Source organism: Aotus nancymaae, unplaced genomic scaffold (genome assembly GCF_030222135.1).
Source record: "Aotus nancymaae isolate 86718 unplaced genomic scaffold, 86718_ANA_hifiasm-v0.15.2.pri h1tg000028l, whole genome shotgun sequence".
Taxonomy (NCBI): domain Eukaryota; kingdom Metazoa; phylum Chordata; class Mammalia; order Primates; family Aotidae; genus Aotus; species Aotus nancymaae.
In genome coordinates this window covers 39,894,276-39,911,605 of record NW_026988441.1, presented here as the reverse complement: position 1 = coordinate 39,911,605, position 17,330 = coordinate 39,894,276, and the positions used below count along the sequence as shown (strand labels likewise).

The 17,330-nt window shown below is 55.2% G+C and overlaps 1 protein-coding gene across 1 annotated transcript; it reads left to right on the top strand.

The window, feature by feature from the left end:
• The first annotated feature begins 976 nt into the window (after positions 1 to 976).
• Positions 977 to 17,322, top strand: FSD1 (fibronectin type III and SPRY domain containing 1). Its single transcript, XM_064382071.1, has 13 exons — positions 977 to 1,140; positions 2,266 to 2,361; positions 2,518 to 2,649; positions 4,549 to 4,650; positions 6,094 to 6,116; positions 6,296 to 6,417; positions 7,535 to 7,744; positions 10,797 to 10,895; positions 11,968 to 12,127; positions 12,483 to 12,562; positions 16,471 to 16,722; positions 16,833 to 16,921; positions 17,018 to 17,322. Exons 1-13 carry the CDS (start codon positions 1,126 to 1,128, stop codon positions 17,126 to 17,128), a joined length of 1,491 nt encoding a protein of 496 aa, XP_064238141.1. The 5' UTR covers positions 977 to 1,125; the 3' UTR covers positions 17,129 to 17,322.
• Positions 17,323 to 17,330: the final 8 nt, after the last annotated feature.

Genomic DNA, 17,330 nt, shown 5'->3' with positions numbered 1-17,330 from the left:
GATTGTGCCACTGCACTCCAGCCTGGGCAACAGAGTGAGACTCCATCTCAAAAATAATAATAATAATAATAATAATAAAGTCTTCCATTGCGGTTCAGAGAAATATATATCTGTTGATAATTTTGGGTCCTCTATTACATGGCCTGGGAGAAGCTTGGGGGTCCCGTGGAGGAGGTTCATGGGTTCTGGAGTTCCTCACAGCCCTGCACCCCCCACCCCTGATTCTGTAGTGCCTTCGAGGGAGGAGGTGGCGAACCCACAGACCTCAACGTCTCAGACCCAAGTGCAGAGTGACCTCCTTTCTCACTGGGACCGAGAAGGCCTACATCATCCACAGCGTTCCTCTTGACCACAGGGAGGGCCCTGCGGTGGCTGTGCCTCACCTCCCCAGCAGACACACACACCCTCCCAGCCTCCCTTGCCCACTCCTTCCCCTCCCCAGAACATTCTGAAGCTCCACCCATCCCCCCTCCCTCTGCTGAGGGACCCTGGATAGATTAGGCCCTAGGCTCTTCCAGAGCTGGTCACAGACATTCTTAGCTTCTGTGCCTGGGCTGGCATGAAGACTTCTGGAGGAGCTGTTGGAGCCTGGGGCTTTGTGGGGTGTATAGGAGTTCAGTTGCAACACAGGGACAAATGGAAAGAAGGCATTAGAGGCTAAACACCCTCTTGGGCAAAAGCCTTAGATTTTCGGCAAATGCAAGGCGCGAGAAGGTGGGCTAGACAATTTGAGTAGCAACGAATAATATGTGTGGGTGAACAAGTGGGGAAACTGAGACACAGGATCTCTAGAGATGATTCTGAGGTCCGACGGCAGGGCCGGAGGTCGAGCCCCCTGTGTTCTGACCCAGGGCTCTCTCCAGGTTACACATTACCGCCAACAGCGCCCGGTGAGCCCCAGGCGCCGGACGTGCGGGCTCTGGACGAGCCCAGCTCAGAACTACATTTCCCAGGCGGCCGCCGCGGCCGCGCCTGCGCAGTGCGCGCGGTGATGGAGCGCTAACCGGGGGCGCGGCGGCGGCGAGGGCTCGGCGGGCCATTGGCTACCGGCCGCGGCAAAGGCAGCTTGGGGACCCAGAGTGCGCGGGGCCCGCGGGCCGGGCCGGGGTGACCTGGGCTGCAGCAATGGAAGAACAGAGGGTAGGACGGGGCGGGGCGGGGCCGGGCGTCGGGGGCGCGGGAGGGGACCAGGTGTTACCGCAGCGCGCCCCCCCCCGCCTCCGCCCCAGCTGCTCTGCGGCCGAGGCCCCACCCCGTGGCGACCCCGCCCGGATTTAGCCCCCGTGCTCCAGTTTGGGATGCAGCGCCCTCCATGTTGGCTTGGGGCCAGATTCGTGCCCTCTACACCCCCCACCCCACCCAATATCCAAGTCCCAGCCGCGACCCCCATCCCCCACGCCCTCCCTCCCGGCCGCGGACCAGGCGTCCCAGCCCCCGCCCCACCGCCGGAGGACGCCCCGCCAGCTCCGCAGTGCGGACCCCACCGACCCTGCCCCTGTGAAAAGGAGCCCGTCGGAAGCCTGGGTCCAAGCATGGGGCCCGGAGCAGGTTCCCCCCTCCCAGAATCCTCTGCCCTTCCCCCAGGACTCCCTGCCCCCTCCCTGCTTACCTGGGGCCCCGCATCTCCGACTCCCAGGTTCCCCTTTTTTGCCCAGGTAATTTCTTTTTCCTTGCTTATCCTTTTCCCCCAGGTAGGCCCCATCCTCAGGGGTTCCCCTTCCCTGGCTCACCCCTGTTGCGAGGCTAGCCTCTGTCCCAGGCTATCCCACTTCCCTAGGGTTTTTCCTTCCACCGAGAACCCTTTCCCCAGGTTAGCCCATTTTCCAAAAGGCATCCTTTTCCTCTGAGGTTTTCTGTCCCCAGGGTAGCCCCTCGCGCCCCACCTTCAGGATGCAGGTAACGGGTTGTAGCCTTTGTGCTCAGGCAGGCCTGGTTTGGGGCCAGGTTGTGTCCCTTCCTGAGAGGTTCTCTCTGAGCCTCAGTTTTCTCTCCTGTAATATGGGGTTGCCTAGGGCTCCCAGCTGCTATAGGTGAATTGTATCAGTCCAGAGCTTCACCTGCTGGCTGGTGCACAAGCTTGATAGCGTGGCAGCCCCACATCTCCTCTCTGAATCCCTGTAGGGGAGCGCTGACCCTACAGGGAAGAGCCTGGTCAGGCTGAGGGGCTCACCTGCCTGCCGTGTGTGTGCCCACATGTGTACGTGTGTGTGCACATGTGGGTGTACGTGTGTGCACATGTATGTGTCCACACTTCTGGTGGTGCAGGAGGCCCTGAGGAAGATCATCACAACGCTGGCCGTGAAGAATGAAGAAATTCAGAGCTTTATCTACTCCCTGAAACAGATGCTGTTGAATGTGGAGGTGAAGGCGGTTGGGGAGTCCTGGGGCGGCGGGTGGAGGGAGGGAGGCAGAAGGATGCAGCCGTAGGAACTGGCCCATTGCTGTTGATGCCTGTGGGAGGCCTCAGTTTCCCCCTCTGAACACGGGCTTTGGCCAATCCTGGCTGTTCCGAGCCAGGCGAACTCGGCGAAGGTGCAGGAGGACCTCGAAGCAGAGTTCCAGTCCCTCTTCTCCCTCCTGGAGGAGCTGAAAGAAGGCATGCTTATGAAGATAAAACAGGACCGTGCCAGCCGCACCTACGAGCTGCAGGTGAGGGTTGGGGGCATCCTCCTCCCCTCCCCGCCTTTCCCACTCAACAGAGCGTAGCTGGCCTGGGCATCTTCCTCCCAAACTGGGTGTTCTTGAGTTTCTGATCTCTCCCCTGGCCCCTCCCTGTCCATGGACTCGTCAACCTGCCATCCACCTGTGCTCTCTCTTTTTATTTTTGAGACAGAGGTCTCACTCTCTCGTCCAGGCTGAAGTGCAGTGGCACGATCTCGGTTCACTGCAACCTCTGCCTCGGGTTCAAGCAATTCTCCTGCCTCAGCCTCCTGAGTAGCTGCAATTACAGGAACCTGCCACCATGCTAAGCTAATTTTCATATTTTCAGTAGAGATGGGGTTTCACTGTGTTGTCCAGGCTGGTCTTGAACGCCTGACCTCAGGTGATCCTCTTGTCTCAGCCTCCCAACATGCTGGGATTACAGGCGTGAGCCACCTCACCTGGCCCACCTGTGCTCTCTCTGAATCTCCTTTCCATCATGGTGCCCCCAGGTCTGGCTCAGATCTTCACCCTCCTGTCTTCACTCAGTGCCTCCAGTTTCTCACTCCTTCCCACTGGTCCCCCAGATCTGAGGGTATCACCTCCACTCGAACACCTTCCATGGTTCCCGTGGGCTCTGACTCAGACTCCAAGCTGGGGTCACTCAGGCTGCATCCAGACCTCCTGGGCAACTCCTGACATGGCAGATTCCTGTCCCGGAAGGAACAGGAGCCCAGAAGCTTGGGTGTGGCCTGGGAATGTGAGTTTTTGGTTTGTTTGTGTTTTGAGACAGAGTCTTGTTCTATCACCCAGACTGGAATGCAGTGGTGCAATCATGGCTCACTGCAGCCTCCGCCTTTCAGGCTCAAGCGATTCTCCCACCTCAGCCTCCCAAGTAGCTGGGACTACAGGAGCGGGCCACCACACCCAGCTAATTTTTGTATTTTTTGGTGGAGACTGGTTTTCACTATGTTGTCTAGACTAGTCTTGAACTGCTGGGCTCAAGCAATCCTCCTGTCTTGGCCTCTCAAAGTGCTGGAGTTACAGGCACGAGCCCCTGTTCCTGGCTCATGTGAGTTTTTTGTTTGTTTTTCTGAGACGGAGTCTCGCTCTGTTGCCCAGGCTGGGGTGCAGTGGTGCAATCTCAGCTTACTGCAACCTTCTCCTACCAGGTTCAAGTGATTCCCTTACCTCAGCCTCCAGAGTATCTGGGACTATAAGCACCCGCCACCATGCCCAGCTAATTTGTGTGTGTGTGTGTTTGTTTTTTTGAGATGGAGTTTCACTCTTGTCGCCCAGGCTGGAGTGCAGTGGCACAATCTCAGCTCACTGCAACCTCTGCCTCCCGGATTCAAGTGATTCTCTTGTTTTAGCCTCCTGAGGAGCTGGAATTACAGGCACCCGCCACCACCATGCCTGGCAGATTTTGTAATTTTAGTAGAGACAGGGTTTCACCATATTGGCCAGGCTGGTCTCAAACTCCTGACCTTGTGATCCACCCACCTTGGCCTCCCAAAGTGCTGGGATTACAGGTGTGAGCCACCGTGCCTGGCCTTAAGTTTTTCCACTTTTAGTAGAGACGGGGTTTCACCATGGTGGCCAGGGTAGTCTTGAACTCCTGACCTCAGGTGATCCTCCCACCTTGGCCTCCCAAAGTGCTAGGATTACAGGCGTGAACCACCACACCCAACCTCTTGTGAATGTTTAAGGAAGGGATTTCCAGGGTTTACTTCTGTACTCACAAGAGCTTGGCCCAATTTGATGGGGCCCTTGAGGCTCCAACGTCCATCTCCCACCTGGAGTTCGAGAAGTGCATGGTACCCTGGACCCTGAAGGGGGTGAGGAGCCCTTGGGGGGCCTGAGGCAGTGGAGTGACTCGTCTCCTCTTTGTGTGCCTGGTGTCCACAGAACCAGCTGGCTGCCTGCACACGGGCCCTGGAGAGCTCCGAGGAGCTTCTAGAGACGGCCAACCAGACTCTGCAGGCCATGGACAGTGAGGACTTTCCTCAGGTGAGCGCCTCTGATGCTGCCGGGTAAAGAATAGTGTGTCTGACCAGGCGCGGTGGCTCACGCCTGTAATCCCAGCACTTTGCGAGGCTGAGGCGGGTAGATCATGAGGTCAGGAGTTCAAGACCAGCTTGGCCAAGATGGTTAAACCCCATCTCCACTGAAAATACAAAAATTAAGCTGGGCATGGTGGCTCAGGCCTCTAATCCCAGCACTTTGGGAGGCCAAGATGGGCAGATCACCTCAGGTCGGGAGTTCCAGACCAGCCTGACCAACATAGTGAAACCCTGTCTCTACTAAAAATACAAAAATTAGCTGGGCATAGTGGTAGGCACCTGTAATCTCAGCTACTTGGGAGGCTGAGGCAGGAGAATCACTTGAACTCAGGAGGTGGAGATTGTGGTGAGCTGAGATTGCACCTTTGCACTCCAACCTGGGTGATAGAGTGAGACTCATCTCAAAAAAAAAAAAAAAGCCTGGGGCTGGTCTCGAACCCCTGACCTCATGATCTGCCTGCCTAGGCCTCCCAGAGTGCTGAGATTACAGGCATGAGCCACCTTGCCCGGCCTGAAATGCCAATTTAACTGGGTATCCTGTAGTTTTATTTCCTGAATTTTCAAGCTGTCTGGACTGCGTGTGGGCAGGAGGTTGGGGTGGGGACAGGAACCTGTCTTGGCCATCCTCTATCTTCAGGGCACGGTCAAGAAGGGGGAAAAATCACAGTGTTTGCCTCCAGCGCTGGGGCAAATGCCTTCCTGCCTAGGCCTCAGTCTTCCCGTCTGTGGCTTTATGATTTGGTAGAAACAAATCTTTGGGCCGGACAAGGTGGTTCACCCCTGTAATCCCAGCACTTTGGGAGACTGAGGCAGGTGCATCACCTGAGGTCAGGAGTTTGAGACCAGCATGGCCAACATGGTGAATCCCTGTCACTCTAAAAATACAAAAAATTGGCTGGGTGTGGTGGCAGATACCTGCGATCCCAGCTACTCAGGAGGCTGAGGCAGGATAACTGCTTCAACCTGGTAGGTCGAGGTTGCAGTGAGTCAAGATCATGCCATTGCACTCCAGCCTGGGTGATAAGAGCAAGACTCTGTCTCAAAAAAAAAAAAAGGCCAGGCATGGTGGCTCACGTCTGTAATTCTAGCACTTTGGGAGGCCAAGGTGGGTGGATCACCTGAGGTCAGGAGTTCGAGACCAGCTTGGCCCAAATGTTGAAACCCCATCTCTCTAAAAATACAAAAAATTGTCTGGGTGTGGTGGCGGGCGCCTGTAATCCGAGCTACTCAGGAGGCTGAGGCAGGAGAATTGCTTCAACCTAGGAGGCGGAGGTTTCAGTGAGCCGAGATCTCGCCAGTATACTCCAGCCTGGGCAACAGAGCAAGAACCTGTCTCAAAAAAAAAAACCAAAAAACAAATCTTTGAATGTTGTTCTGTCCCTCTCTCTAGGCTGCCAAGCAAATCAAAGATGGGTAAGAAGCTGGGGTCTGGCCCCCGCCCCACTGCCCTGCCCCTGGTGTGAAGACAGGGGCTGCCTGGTGAGGGTGTCTCAGTCCAGAGCCCTGGACAGGTGCCCACGGAGGGGCCTCCCCATACCACAGATGACCCGGCCTGGTCCCCCCGAAAACGTTTGCCACCTCCTTCCCCACAGAGTGACCATGGCCCCTGCCTTCCGGCTGTCATTGAAAGCGAAGGTCAGTGATAACATGAGTCACCTCATGGTGGACTTCGCGCAGGAGCGGCAGATGCTACAGGCACTCAAGTTCCTGCCTGGTGAGAGGGGCATGCACTGGAGGGCCAGGACTTCGGGGGAATGGCCCGGGAGGCTAGGAGGCCCTGAAACAGGACCTGGAGTAAGGTGGACGGCCAGGTGTCTGGATTCTGCCTGAGGGAGGCAGGGGCCTGAGAATGTCACGCCCTGTGTGGGTAGAGTCCTCATCAAATCCTGCCCCTGGGTGGAGCTATGAGAAGCCCCCCCACACTGCCAGGTGGGAAAACACACCTGTCCCTAGGGGTGGAGCCCTGAGAATACCATGTCCTATGGGGGAGTGGAGTCCTCATGAAGCCCCACCCCTGGGTGGAGCCATGAGGAGACCCCACCCATTGGGTAGTGGCATCCTGGGAAAACCCTGTCTCCAGGGGTGGAGCCCTGAGAGTACTGTGTCCTGGGGGAGTGGAGTCCTCATGAGACCTTGCTTCTGGATAGAGCCATGAGAAGGGCCCGCCCACTACATGGTAGCTTCTGGGAAAACTCTGTCCTCAGGGGTGGAACCCTGAGAAGCCCACTCCCCTGGGGAGAAATGGGCTGAAAACCCACACTGTCTATGATGCAGCCCCAAAGAAAGCCACATCCCTCATTCGTAGAGAATTTGGAATAATTCTGTCTCTAAATGATGGAATCCTGAGAAAGTTCAGCCCTCCCCCTACCCCTTGGTGAAAACTTCAAGCGTCTCCATGGCCGGGCACGGTGGCTCACACCTGTAATACCAACACTTTTGGAGGCTGAGGAGGGCAGATCACCTGAGGTCAGGAGTTTGAGACCACCCTGGCCAATATGGTGAATCCCCATCTCTGCTAAAAATACAAAATTAGCCAGGCTTGGTGGTGCACGCCTGTAATCCCAGCTACTCGGGAGACTGAGGCAGGAGAATCGCTTGAGCCCAGGAGGCAGAGGTTGCAGTGAGCCAAGATCACGACACTACACTCCAGTGACAAGAGCAAGACTCCATCTCAAAAGAAAAAAAAGAGTCTCCAATGCCAAGCGTGGAACCTCACTGTGGCCATGCCCCCAAAATTGTCCATCATGTGGTCGGGCGGGGCTGCAGCAAGCCCCCTGCCCCTGGCATCAGGCGCAGAACCCTGACCCCCCTCTCCCTTCCGTCCTGGGCAGTGCCCAGTGCGCCGGTGATCGACCTGGCTGAGTCCCTGGTGGCGGATAACTGTGTGACCCTGGTGTGGCGCATGCCGGACGAGGACAGCAAGATCGACCACTACGTGCTGGAATACCGGCGGACCAACTTCGAGGGCCCGCCCCGCCTCAAGGAGGACCAGCCCTGGATGGTCATCGAGGGCATCCGGCAGACAGAGTACACCCTGACAGGTAAGGGTGGCGTGCGCCAGCTCCACCCAGCTGTGAGCAGCACCCCCTCCAGGCTCCCGTCTCGCCATCAGTCGTCGGGGGTCTCGGGGACGATCCCTGTATCAGACAGTGGCTGGGCTCGATGGCTTATGCCTGTAATTCCAACATTTTGGGAGGCCGAGGCAGGCGGATGATCACCTGAGGTCAGTAGTTCAAGACCAGCCTGGCCAACATGGTGAAAACCCGTCTCTACTAAAAATACAAAAATTAGCTGGGCATGGTGGCACACGCCTGTAGTCCTGAGGCTGAGGCAGGAGAATTTCTTGAACCCAGGAGGCAGAGGTTGCGGTGAGCCAAGATCGAGTCATTGCACTCCAGCCTGGGTAATAGAAGGAAACTCTGTCTCAAAAAAAAAATCCTCAGGGGCGGGGAGAGGCTGGCTGATAGGTTAACTATCACTATTCACTAGCTGCTTGGGGCTGTAATCAGCCGGCTAGTTATCTGTAATTAGCATACATGGTTAATAACGAGCATGCTAATTGCAGGGGAAAAAGTCGCCAGCCGCTGGGGAGCCTGCAGACAGCTACTGTCTGTTATTCTTTGCTTCAGAATCAAAATAAACACACCTCGTTTTATTTGTTTTAAATAGGCTCCCTCAAACCTCTCCAAGTGCTCCTGCCTTTGGTTTTTGTTTTCTTGTAACTTTGTATTTTGAAATAATTATAGATTCACAGGAAGTTGCCAAAACAGTGAAAAGGAACTGCGGTGAGGACCCACGTAGTCAGCATGAAAACCGGGCAACGGACTTGGGTGCAGTGGACTCACATTTTACCCACCACCCCCCCCTTTTTTTTTTTTTTTTTTGAGACAGAGTCTCATTCTGTTGCCCAGGCTGGAGTGCAGTGCCATGACCTCGGCTCACTGCAACCTCAGCCTCCTGGGTTCAAGCGATTCCCCTGCCTCAGCCTCCTGAGTAGCTGGGACTACAGGCACGCGCTGCGTGCCTAGATAATTTTTTGTATTTTAGTAGAGACAGGGTTTCACCATATTGGCCAGGATGGTCTCAATCTCCTGACCTTGTGATCTGCCCGCCTTGGCCTCCCAGAGTGCTGGGATTACAGGCATGAGCCACCACACCAAGCCCGTTTTTTTTGTTTGTTTGTTTGTTTTTTGAGACAGAGTCTTGCTCTGTCGCCCAGGCTGGAGTGCAGTGGCATGATCTTGGCTCACTGCAATCTCCACCTCCCGGGGTTTTGCCATGTTGGTTAGGCTGCTCTCAAACTCCTGACCTCAAATGATCCACCTGCCTTGGCCTCCCAAAGTGCTGGGATTACAGGTGTGAGCCATCGCCCAGCCAGCAATTTTTTTTTTTTTGAGACGGAGTCTCACTTTGTTGCCCAGGCTGGAGTGCAGTGATGTGATTTCGGCTCACTGCAACCTCTACCTCCCAGGTTCAAGCAATTCTCCTGTCTCAGCTTCCCGAGTAGCTGGGACTACAGGCGCATGCCACTACGCCTGGCTAATTTTTGTATTTTTAGTAGAGATGGAGTTTCACCATGTTGACCGGGCTGGTCTCGAACTCCCAACCTCAGGTGATCCGCCTGCCTCAGCCACCCAAAGTGCTGGGATTGTAAGAATGAGCCCCCGAACCCGGCCACATTTTACCAGTTTTACACGTGCTCATTTGGGTGTGCGTGTATAATTCCACACAGTTTTCTCCCATGTGCAAATTCATGTCACCAGCAACACCACAGTCAAAGCATAGATCTCTTCTGTCACTACGAGGCTTCCAGATGCCATGCTTTACAACCATGGCTCCCTGCCTTTGACAGACTTCCTAGTGAGTGAATTCCTCAGGGCAGAAAGTTGGATTCATGGAAAGGTGTGCAGGAGTGAGGATGCTGAAGTAGCCACCTATGTGGTCGTTTGCAGTCCACTTACTGTTTTGTGGATTGCTTGGAAAGACAGGAGGGTTGGGGCTGTTTTCTTCTTTCCTCGCTTCTTTTTTTGAGACAGAATCTTCTGTCACCCAGGCTGGAGTGCAGTGGCGCAATCTTGGCTCGCTGCCACTTCCGCTTCCCAGATTTTAGCGATTCTCCTGCCTCAGCCTCCTGAGTAGTCGGGACTACAGGCACGTGCCACCTCACCTGGCTACTTTTTATATTTTTAGTGAAGACGGGGTTTCACCATCTTGGCCAGGCTGGTCTCAAACTCCTGACCTTATGTGATCCTCCTGCCTCAGCCTCCTAAAGTGCTGGGATTACAGGCGTGAGCCAGTGTACCCGGCCCTTTTTTTTTTTTTTTTTTTTTTTTTTTTGAAAGACAGGTTCTTGCTATGTAGCACAGGCTGGAGTGCAGTCATGCAGTCACAGCTCACTGCAGCTTCAACCTCCTGGGCTCACATGCTCCTTCTCCCTCAGCCTCCTGAGTAGCTGGGACCACAGGTGTGCACCGACACACCCAGCTCATTTTTTTTAAGATGGAGTCTCACTGTCGCCAGGCTGGAATGCAGTGGCTCAATCTCGGCTCACTGCAACCTCCGGCTTCTGGGTTGAAGCGTTTCTCCTGCCACAGCCTCCTGAGTAGGTAGGAGTACAGGTGCCCGCCTAATTTTTGTATTTTTAGTAGAGATGGGGTTTCACGACGTTGGCCAGGCTGGTCTCTAACCCCTGACCTCAAGTGATCACCCGCCTCAGCCTCCCAAAGTGCTGGGATTCTCGGTGTGAGCCACCACACCTAGCCTAATTTTTTAATTTTTTATTATCTATTTGAGACAGAGTCCCAGACAAATGTGTCACGCAGGCTGGTGCGCAGTGGTGCATTACAAATCTCTGAACCAATCAGTGACTGGGTTTTAAAGCATCCTGATTAGCCAGTCTGAAGTTGGAGGCAGAGTCAAACAATTCATAGCCCCTCTGGGAGAGGAGGGCAAGGATGGTTTGTCAGGGATAAGATATTTGTAAGGTGCTTCTTAGAAAGGCATCAGGAATCACTGTGGGACATGGCAACTTCAACCCGTTACTCAGAGTCTCGGAGAATACACAAGTGTTGAAATGCCTCTCTTGCCTCCTAGGTCTCAAGTTTGACATGAAATACATGAACTTCCGTGTGAAGGCCTGTAACAAGGCAGTTGCAGGAGAGTTCTCCGAGCCGGTGACTCTGGAGACACCAGGTGACTGGCTTCTACCCTTGCCCTACCCCTGAGTCCATGGCCCCTTCCTCCCAGGACCCCCAGAGCCCATGAGAATCCTCGAAGCAGGTCGGGCGCGGTGGCTCACGCCTGTAATCCCAGCACTTTGGGAGGCTGAGGCGGGTGGATCACGAGGTCAAGAGATCGAGACCATCCTGGTCAACATGGTGAAACCCCGTCTCTACTAAAAATACAAAAATTAGCTGGGCATGGTGGCGCGTGCCTGTAGTCCCAGCTACTCGGGAGGCTGAGGCAGGAGAATTGCCTGAACCCAGGAGGCGGAGGTTGCGGTGAGCCGAGATCGCGCCATTGCACTCCAGCCTGAGTAACAGGAGCGAAACTCCATCTCAAAAAAAAAAAGAGAATCCTCAAAGCAGAGCTTTGTGGCCTTGTTGCCTTGGCTGCCAGGAAGCTCAAAGCTCCATCCACAGTGGCTTCCTTAGCCTGAGTGTCTGCTATAATCCTGTTTTTGTGTTTTGCTTCTGAGGTTTACCCTGTATACCTTGATGGTTTTTATATATAGCCACACATCCTCTCTCTTTACCAAAAAATAGCTAAGTCCTCTGTAGAGCTAGGGATGAGATTTTAGTAGTGAAAACCCATTCCACAGCATGCCACAGCGACACCTTCGTGTGCCCTGGTAGGAAGTCCCTCTGAAGTCTAGCCTAACTCTCTCGTGCTGTATCTCCACCCCTTTCTTGGGACTAGTCCTCCATGGAAACCCAGGGTAGTGCAATTGGCTTGAAAATGCCTCCAGACCCGGGAGACCTTTGGGCAACAACCCTCGGCCTTCGCGCCTCGGGCTCCATGTTCTGTCCCTTCCACCTTTTGCCATCTTGTCTCTCTGTTGTCTTTCGGCTTGTCTGTCTCTGTATCTGTCTCTCTCTGAGCCTTTGTCGGTCTGTCTGTCTCCGTCTTGGACTCTGTCTCCTTGGCCCTTTGGTTCTCTTTCCCTGTCTTGGTCTGTCTTGGTCACTGTCTGTCTCTCTCTGTCTCTCTCTGTGTCTCTCTGGGTTTCCCCATCTCTGTGACTCCCACGTCTGCCCGGCCCCAGCGTTCATGTTCCGCCTGGATGCGTCCACATCCCACCAGAACCTGCGGGTGGATGATCTCTCCGTGGAGTGGGACGCTATGGGCGGGAAGGTGCAGGATATCAAGGCTCGCGAGAAAGATGGCAAGGGGCGGACTGCGTCTCCTGTCAACTCCCCGGCCAGGTAGCCTGCCCCCTCCCCTCCCTAAGTCTCTGGTGGAAGAGATCAAGCTGGACATGGACACAGAGCCCAGTGTGGTCAGAGCTGGGGTGGAGGGGGGACCTGGGGCTGGGGGAACCCAGAGAGGGAATGAGGGGAGAGGAGGTTTTGAGTGGGGTTTTGATGGTTGAATAGGAGTTTCCCAGATGACAGAGGGCACAGGCATGTTCTGGCATGAACATGAGGCATTCAGTGTATAAAAAGAGCCAAATACTGCCAGAGATTGACCCAACACCCATAGTGGCTGGGGTGGATTAGGGAAGCCTTACCCTGGGAGATGAGTGTTGAACTGAGCCTGCTCACTCCCTGCCCTCCACAGAGGTACTCCATCTCCTAAGAGGATGCCGTCAGGTCGTGGGGGACGGGACCGCTTCACCGCCGAATCCTACACAGTGCTGGGTAAGGAGGGGGAGAAGAGGGGGGATGGGGAGTTTGGGACGGGGCCTAATGGTAGATTCAGGGAGACCCTTTGCCTTTGTCTGTGGAAACAGGCGGCCATCAGCAAAGTTGCTCCCGGAATAACATGTTGTTCTGGCACTGCCAAATGGAAATATTTGGGGATGAGGGATTGCTGGGGAGAGCCAGAATTTATGGAGTGAAGGAAAGAGACTCTGGACCAGATAGTGCCTGGGCAGGAGCTTGAGGGCAATTTTCTGGAGCCCATGGAGTATCTGGGACTTGGGGAGTAGCTGGGATTTGGGGAGTAGCTGGGATTTGGGGAGTAGCTGGAAAGAATGGTTGCCTATAGAGCAGCCATTTATGGGGGAGCTGAAGCCAGGCAGGAGTTTTGGGGGATTGTCTGAGGGTATGCGGAGGAGCCAGAGAGAGTAGTCTGAGGAGTTGACAGCAGCACAGGAATGATCGCATCCTATGAAGCAGCAGCTGAAGTTAGTGGAGGAACTGGAGTTTAGGGGAATTGCTACTGTTCAGAATAGAGCTGGAAAGAGAGGCTAACGTATAAGGAAGTCATTGTGGTCAGAGTATCTAGGGAGAAGGAAGTTAGGGAGTAGCTGTGGTCCTGAGGATAAGCGAGGGCCTGAGGGGAAGTTATGGTCCTCTCATGATCTAGATTTTCTTGGGAACACCTGGGATTGGTGAGAGTTTGTTTCAGGGAGGAAGCAGAAGATATAGGGAGTTGTCTTTGGAGTTGCAGAAATTACCGGGAGAGAGAGAGCTCATCCTTGGGAAAGGGCCTAGATAATTTGTGGTTTGGGGAGTAACTGAGATCAGGGAGGAGCAGACCTGGAGAAGACATTATATGGGGGTTCATCTTGTATCTGGAAAGGGGCTGAGATATGATAGATCAGCTATGATCTGGGAGGGGCAACAGTGTGAGGAGAAGCTGAAGCGCATGGAATAGCTGCACTGGGAGAAGGAGTAGCTGAGATGGCAGGAATCTGGATCTGGGGCCTGGGTAGGATCTCAGCTCTGGAGAGAATCTGGACTGTGTGCAGAGCTGAAGCCAAGGGGTATCCAAATTCAGAGGGTTCCTGGAGAGTGTAATGGAGGCTTGAGGAACACCTGGACTCCAGGATGCACTGAGGCCTGGAGAGTATCTGGGTTGGGGAATGCCTTGGGGCAACTTCTGCCTTCTGTGTGGAGTTGAGGTCTGGATAGAATCTGGATTCAGAGAACAAGAGGAGAGAGTCTTGAGTCCTGGGAGTATCTGGACTCTGCCACAGCCAGGAGCCAGAGGGAGCTTCTAGACTCTGCCAGAGCCGGGAACTAGGGGAGCGTCTGCACTCCAGGAGGACTTGAGGCCTGCAGGAACACGAGTCTTCCAAGAGCAAGGGTTTGAGGAGGATCTAGTTTCTGGGAAGAACTGAGAGGTATTTGGACATGGGGAGGAACTGAAGGAAGTTTGTATGGCCTGGAAGAGTCTGGAAGGAGTAGCTTGGGCTTGTAGAGAATCTCAAAGGAGTAACTGAGGCTTGGGGAGTTTCTGGGCTTACTAAATCTCTAGAGGAAGTTGATAAAGCCTAAGGAATACCCAGAGCCCAAGAAGTATCTGGCGGGGGGGAATACCTGGGACCCAAAGAATATCTGGAGGGAATAGCTGGAGCTTGAGGAGCATCTGGAGGGGAATAGCTGGGACCTTGAAGAGTATCTGGGGGGAAATAGCTGGGACCAAGGAGTAACTGTGAGGAATAGCTGGAGCCTCAGGAGTATCTGGGAGAACATCTGGGTCCTCAAGGAGTATGTGGAGGGAATAGCAGAGACTGAGGAGTATCTGAAGGGAATAGCTGGGGCCCAAGGAGTATCTGGAGGGAATAGCTGAGACCTCCAGGGATATCTGGGGGGAATAGCTGGGGTATCTGGGAGGAATAGCTGGGTCCCTGAGGAGTATCTGGAGGGAATAGCTAGGACCTGAGAAGTATTTGGATGGAATAACTGGGGCCCAAGGAGTATCTGGAGGGAATAGCTGGGGCCCTGAGGAGTATGTCAGAGGAATAGCTCAGATCCCAAGGAGTATCTGGGGGGAATAGCTGGGTCCCCAAGGAGCATCTGGGGGGAATAGCTGGGTCCTCAAGGAGTATCTGGGGGAATAGCTGGGTCCCCAAGGAGTATCTAGGGGGAATAGCTGGGTCCCCAAGGAGTATCTAGGGGAATAGCTGGGTCCTCAAGGAGTATCTGGGAAGAATAGCTGGGTCCCCAAGGAGTATCTGGGGGGAATAGCTGGGTCCTCAAGGAGTATCTGGGGGGAATAGCTGGGTCCTCAAGGAGCATCTAGGGGAATAGCTGGGTCCCCAAGGAGTATCTAGGGCGAATAGCTGGGTCCCCAAGGAGTATCTGGGTGGAATAGCTGGGTCCCAGACCAAGGAGTATCTGGTGGGGGGATAGCTGGGATCCCAAGGAGTATCTGGGAAGAATAGCTGGAGCCCAAGGAATATCTGGAGGGAATACCAGGAACTGAGGAGTATCTGAAGGGAATAGCTGGAGCCTGAGGAGTATCTAGAGGAATAGCTGGGCTTGAGGAGTGTTAGAGGAATAGCTGGGACTCGGGATATCTGAGAGTAATAGCTGGGATTCCAAGGAGTATCTGGGAGGAATAACTGGGGCCTGAGGGTATCAGGAGGGAATAGTAGGGACAATGGAGTATCTGGAGGGAATAGCTGGGGCCCAAGGATTATCTGGAGGGAATAGCTGGGGCCCAGAGATTATCTGGAGGGAATAGCTGGGGCCCAGAGATTATCTGGAGGGAATAGCTGGGTCCCCAAGGAGTATCTGGGAGGGAATAGCTGGGTCCCCAAGGAGTATCTGGGAGGGAATAGCTGGGTCCCCAAGGAGTATCTGGGGGGAATAGCTGGGTCCCCAAGGAGTATCTGGGGGGAATAGCTGGGTCCCCAAGGAGTATCTGGGGGGAATAGCTGGGTCCCCAAGGAGTATCTGGGGGGAATAACTGGGGCCTGAGGATATCAGGAGGGAATAGTAGGGACAGTGGAGTATCTGGGGGGAATAGCTGGGTCCCCAAGGAGTATCTGGGGGGAATAGCTGGGGTCCAAGGAGTATCTCGGGGGAATAGCTGGGTCTCCATGGAGTATCTGGGGGGAATAGCTGGGGCCCAAGGAGTATCTGGGAGGAATAACTAGGGCCTGAGGGTATCAGGAGGGAGTAGTAGGCACAGTGGAGTGTCTGGAGGGAATAGCTGGGTCCCCAAGGAGTATCTGGGAGGGAATAGCTGGGTTCCCAAGGAATATCTGGGGGGGATAGCTGGGTCCCCAAGGAGTATCTGGGAGGGAATAGCTGGGTTCCCAAGGAATATCAGTGGGGGATAGCTGGGTCCCCAAGGAGTATCTCAGGGGGAATAGCTGGGTTCCCAAGGAATATCTGGGGGGGATAGCTGGGTCCCCAAGGAGTATCTGGGGGGGGGATAGCTGGGTCTCCAAGGAGTATCTGAAGGGAATAGCAGGAACTGAGGAGTATCTGAAGGGAATAGCTAGAGCCTGAGGAGTATCTGGAGGGAATAGCTGGGCTCGAGAGTATTTGAGGGGAATAGCTAGGACTCTCAGGGATATCTGGGGGAAATAGCTGGGATCCCAAGGAGTGTCTGGGGGGAATAACTGGCACCTGAGGGAATCACAGGGACAGTGGAGTATCTGGAGGGAATAGCTGGGGCCCAAGGAGTGCTGGGGGTAACAGCTGGAGCCCAAGGAGTGTCTGGGGGGCATAGCTGGGAACTTCAGGAGTATCTGAAGGGAGCAGCTGTGGTGTAGGGAGTACCTCAGGGGCTAGCCCTTTGTGGAAGGGTATCTGTGGCTTGAGTTCTACCCAGTTCCCCTGCCCACCCCTCCTGCCCTGTGCCCCAGGGGACACGCTGATCGACGGTGGGGAGCATTACTGGGAGGTACGCTATGAGCCCGACAGCAAAGCGTTTGGCGTGGGCGTGGCCTACCGCAGCCTGGGCCGCTTCGAGCAGCTGGGCAAGACGGCCGCCTCCTGGTGCCTGCACGTGAACAACTGGCTGCAGGTCAGCTTCACGGCCAAGCATGCCAACAAGGTCAAGGTGCTGGATGCCCCCGTGCCCGACTGCCTGGGTGTGCACTGTGACTTCCACCAAGGTGACCCCAAGCCCCAGCTGCCGTCTCTGGCTGCCCCTGCCTGAGTCCCCTCCCTCTGTCCCCATCCCACTTCTAACTGGCCCCATTGTCCCTCTGCCTCCCCACCCCAGGCCTCCTGTCCTTCTACAACGCTCGCACCAAACAAGTGCTTCACACCTTCAAGGCCAAGTTCACACAGCCGCTCCTGCCTGCTTTCACGGTGAGCTGCCCTCCGCGGTCCAGGGGTAGGAGAGGGTGGTGCTGGGTGCCGGGGTTCGAAGCTGAGCCCCTCCCGCCTCCCCCCGCTGTCCCTCAGGTATGGTGTGGCAGCTTCCAGGTGACGACAGGCCTGCAGGTCCCCAGCTCCGTGCGCTGCCTGCAGAAGCGAGGCAGTGCTACGAGCAGCTCCAACACCAGCCTCACCTAGGCCCCCAGGCACCACCCGGCCGGGGTGTTTTTGGGGGGTCCGCTGCCAGGCCCCGGCTGCTGGAGCCAGGCCCCCTCCTCTGTCACTTGCTGCTTGGAGCCTTAACTCCTGATGGGGGGGTCACCAAGAGGGAGTGGGCACCCTGGCGGGCCCTCCTCCCCTCCTCCCCTCTTAATAAAGGTCAAACACTGGCCAGGCCAGG

Bases quoted from the DNA above. Each gene is read 5' to 3' on its own strand.
- FSD1 (XM_064382071.1), top strand. The intron at 2,650-4,548 runs GTGAGGGTTGGG...TGGTGTCCACAG, and splicing joins GCCGCACCTACGAGCTGCAG to AACCAGCTGGCTGCCTGCAC. The intron at 16,723-16,832 runs GTGACCCCAAGC...TCCCCACCCCAG, and splicing joins GCACTGTGACTTCCACCAAG to GCCTCCTGTCCTTCTACAAC.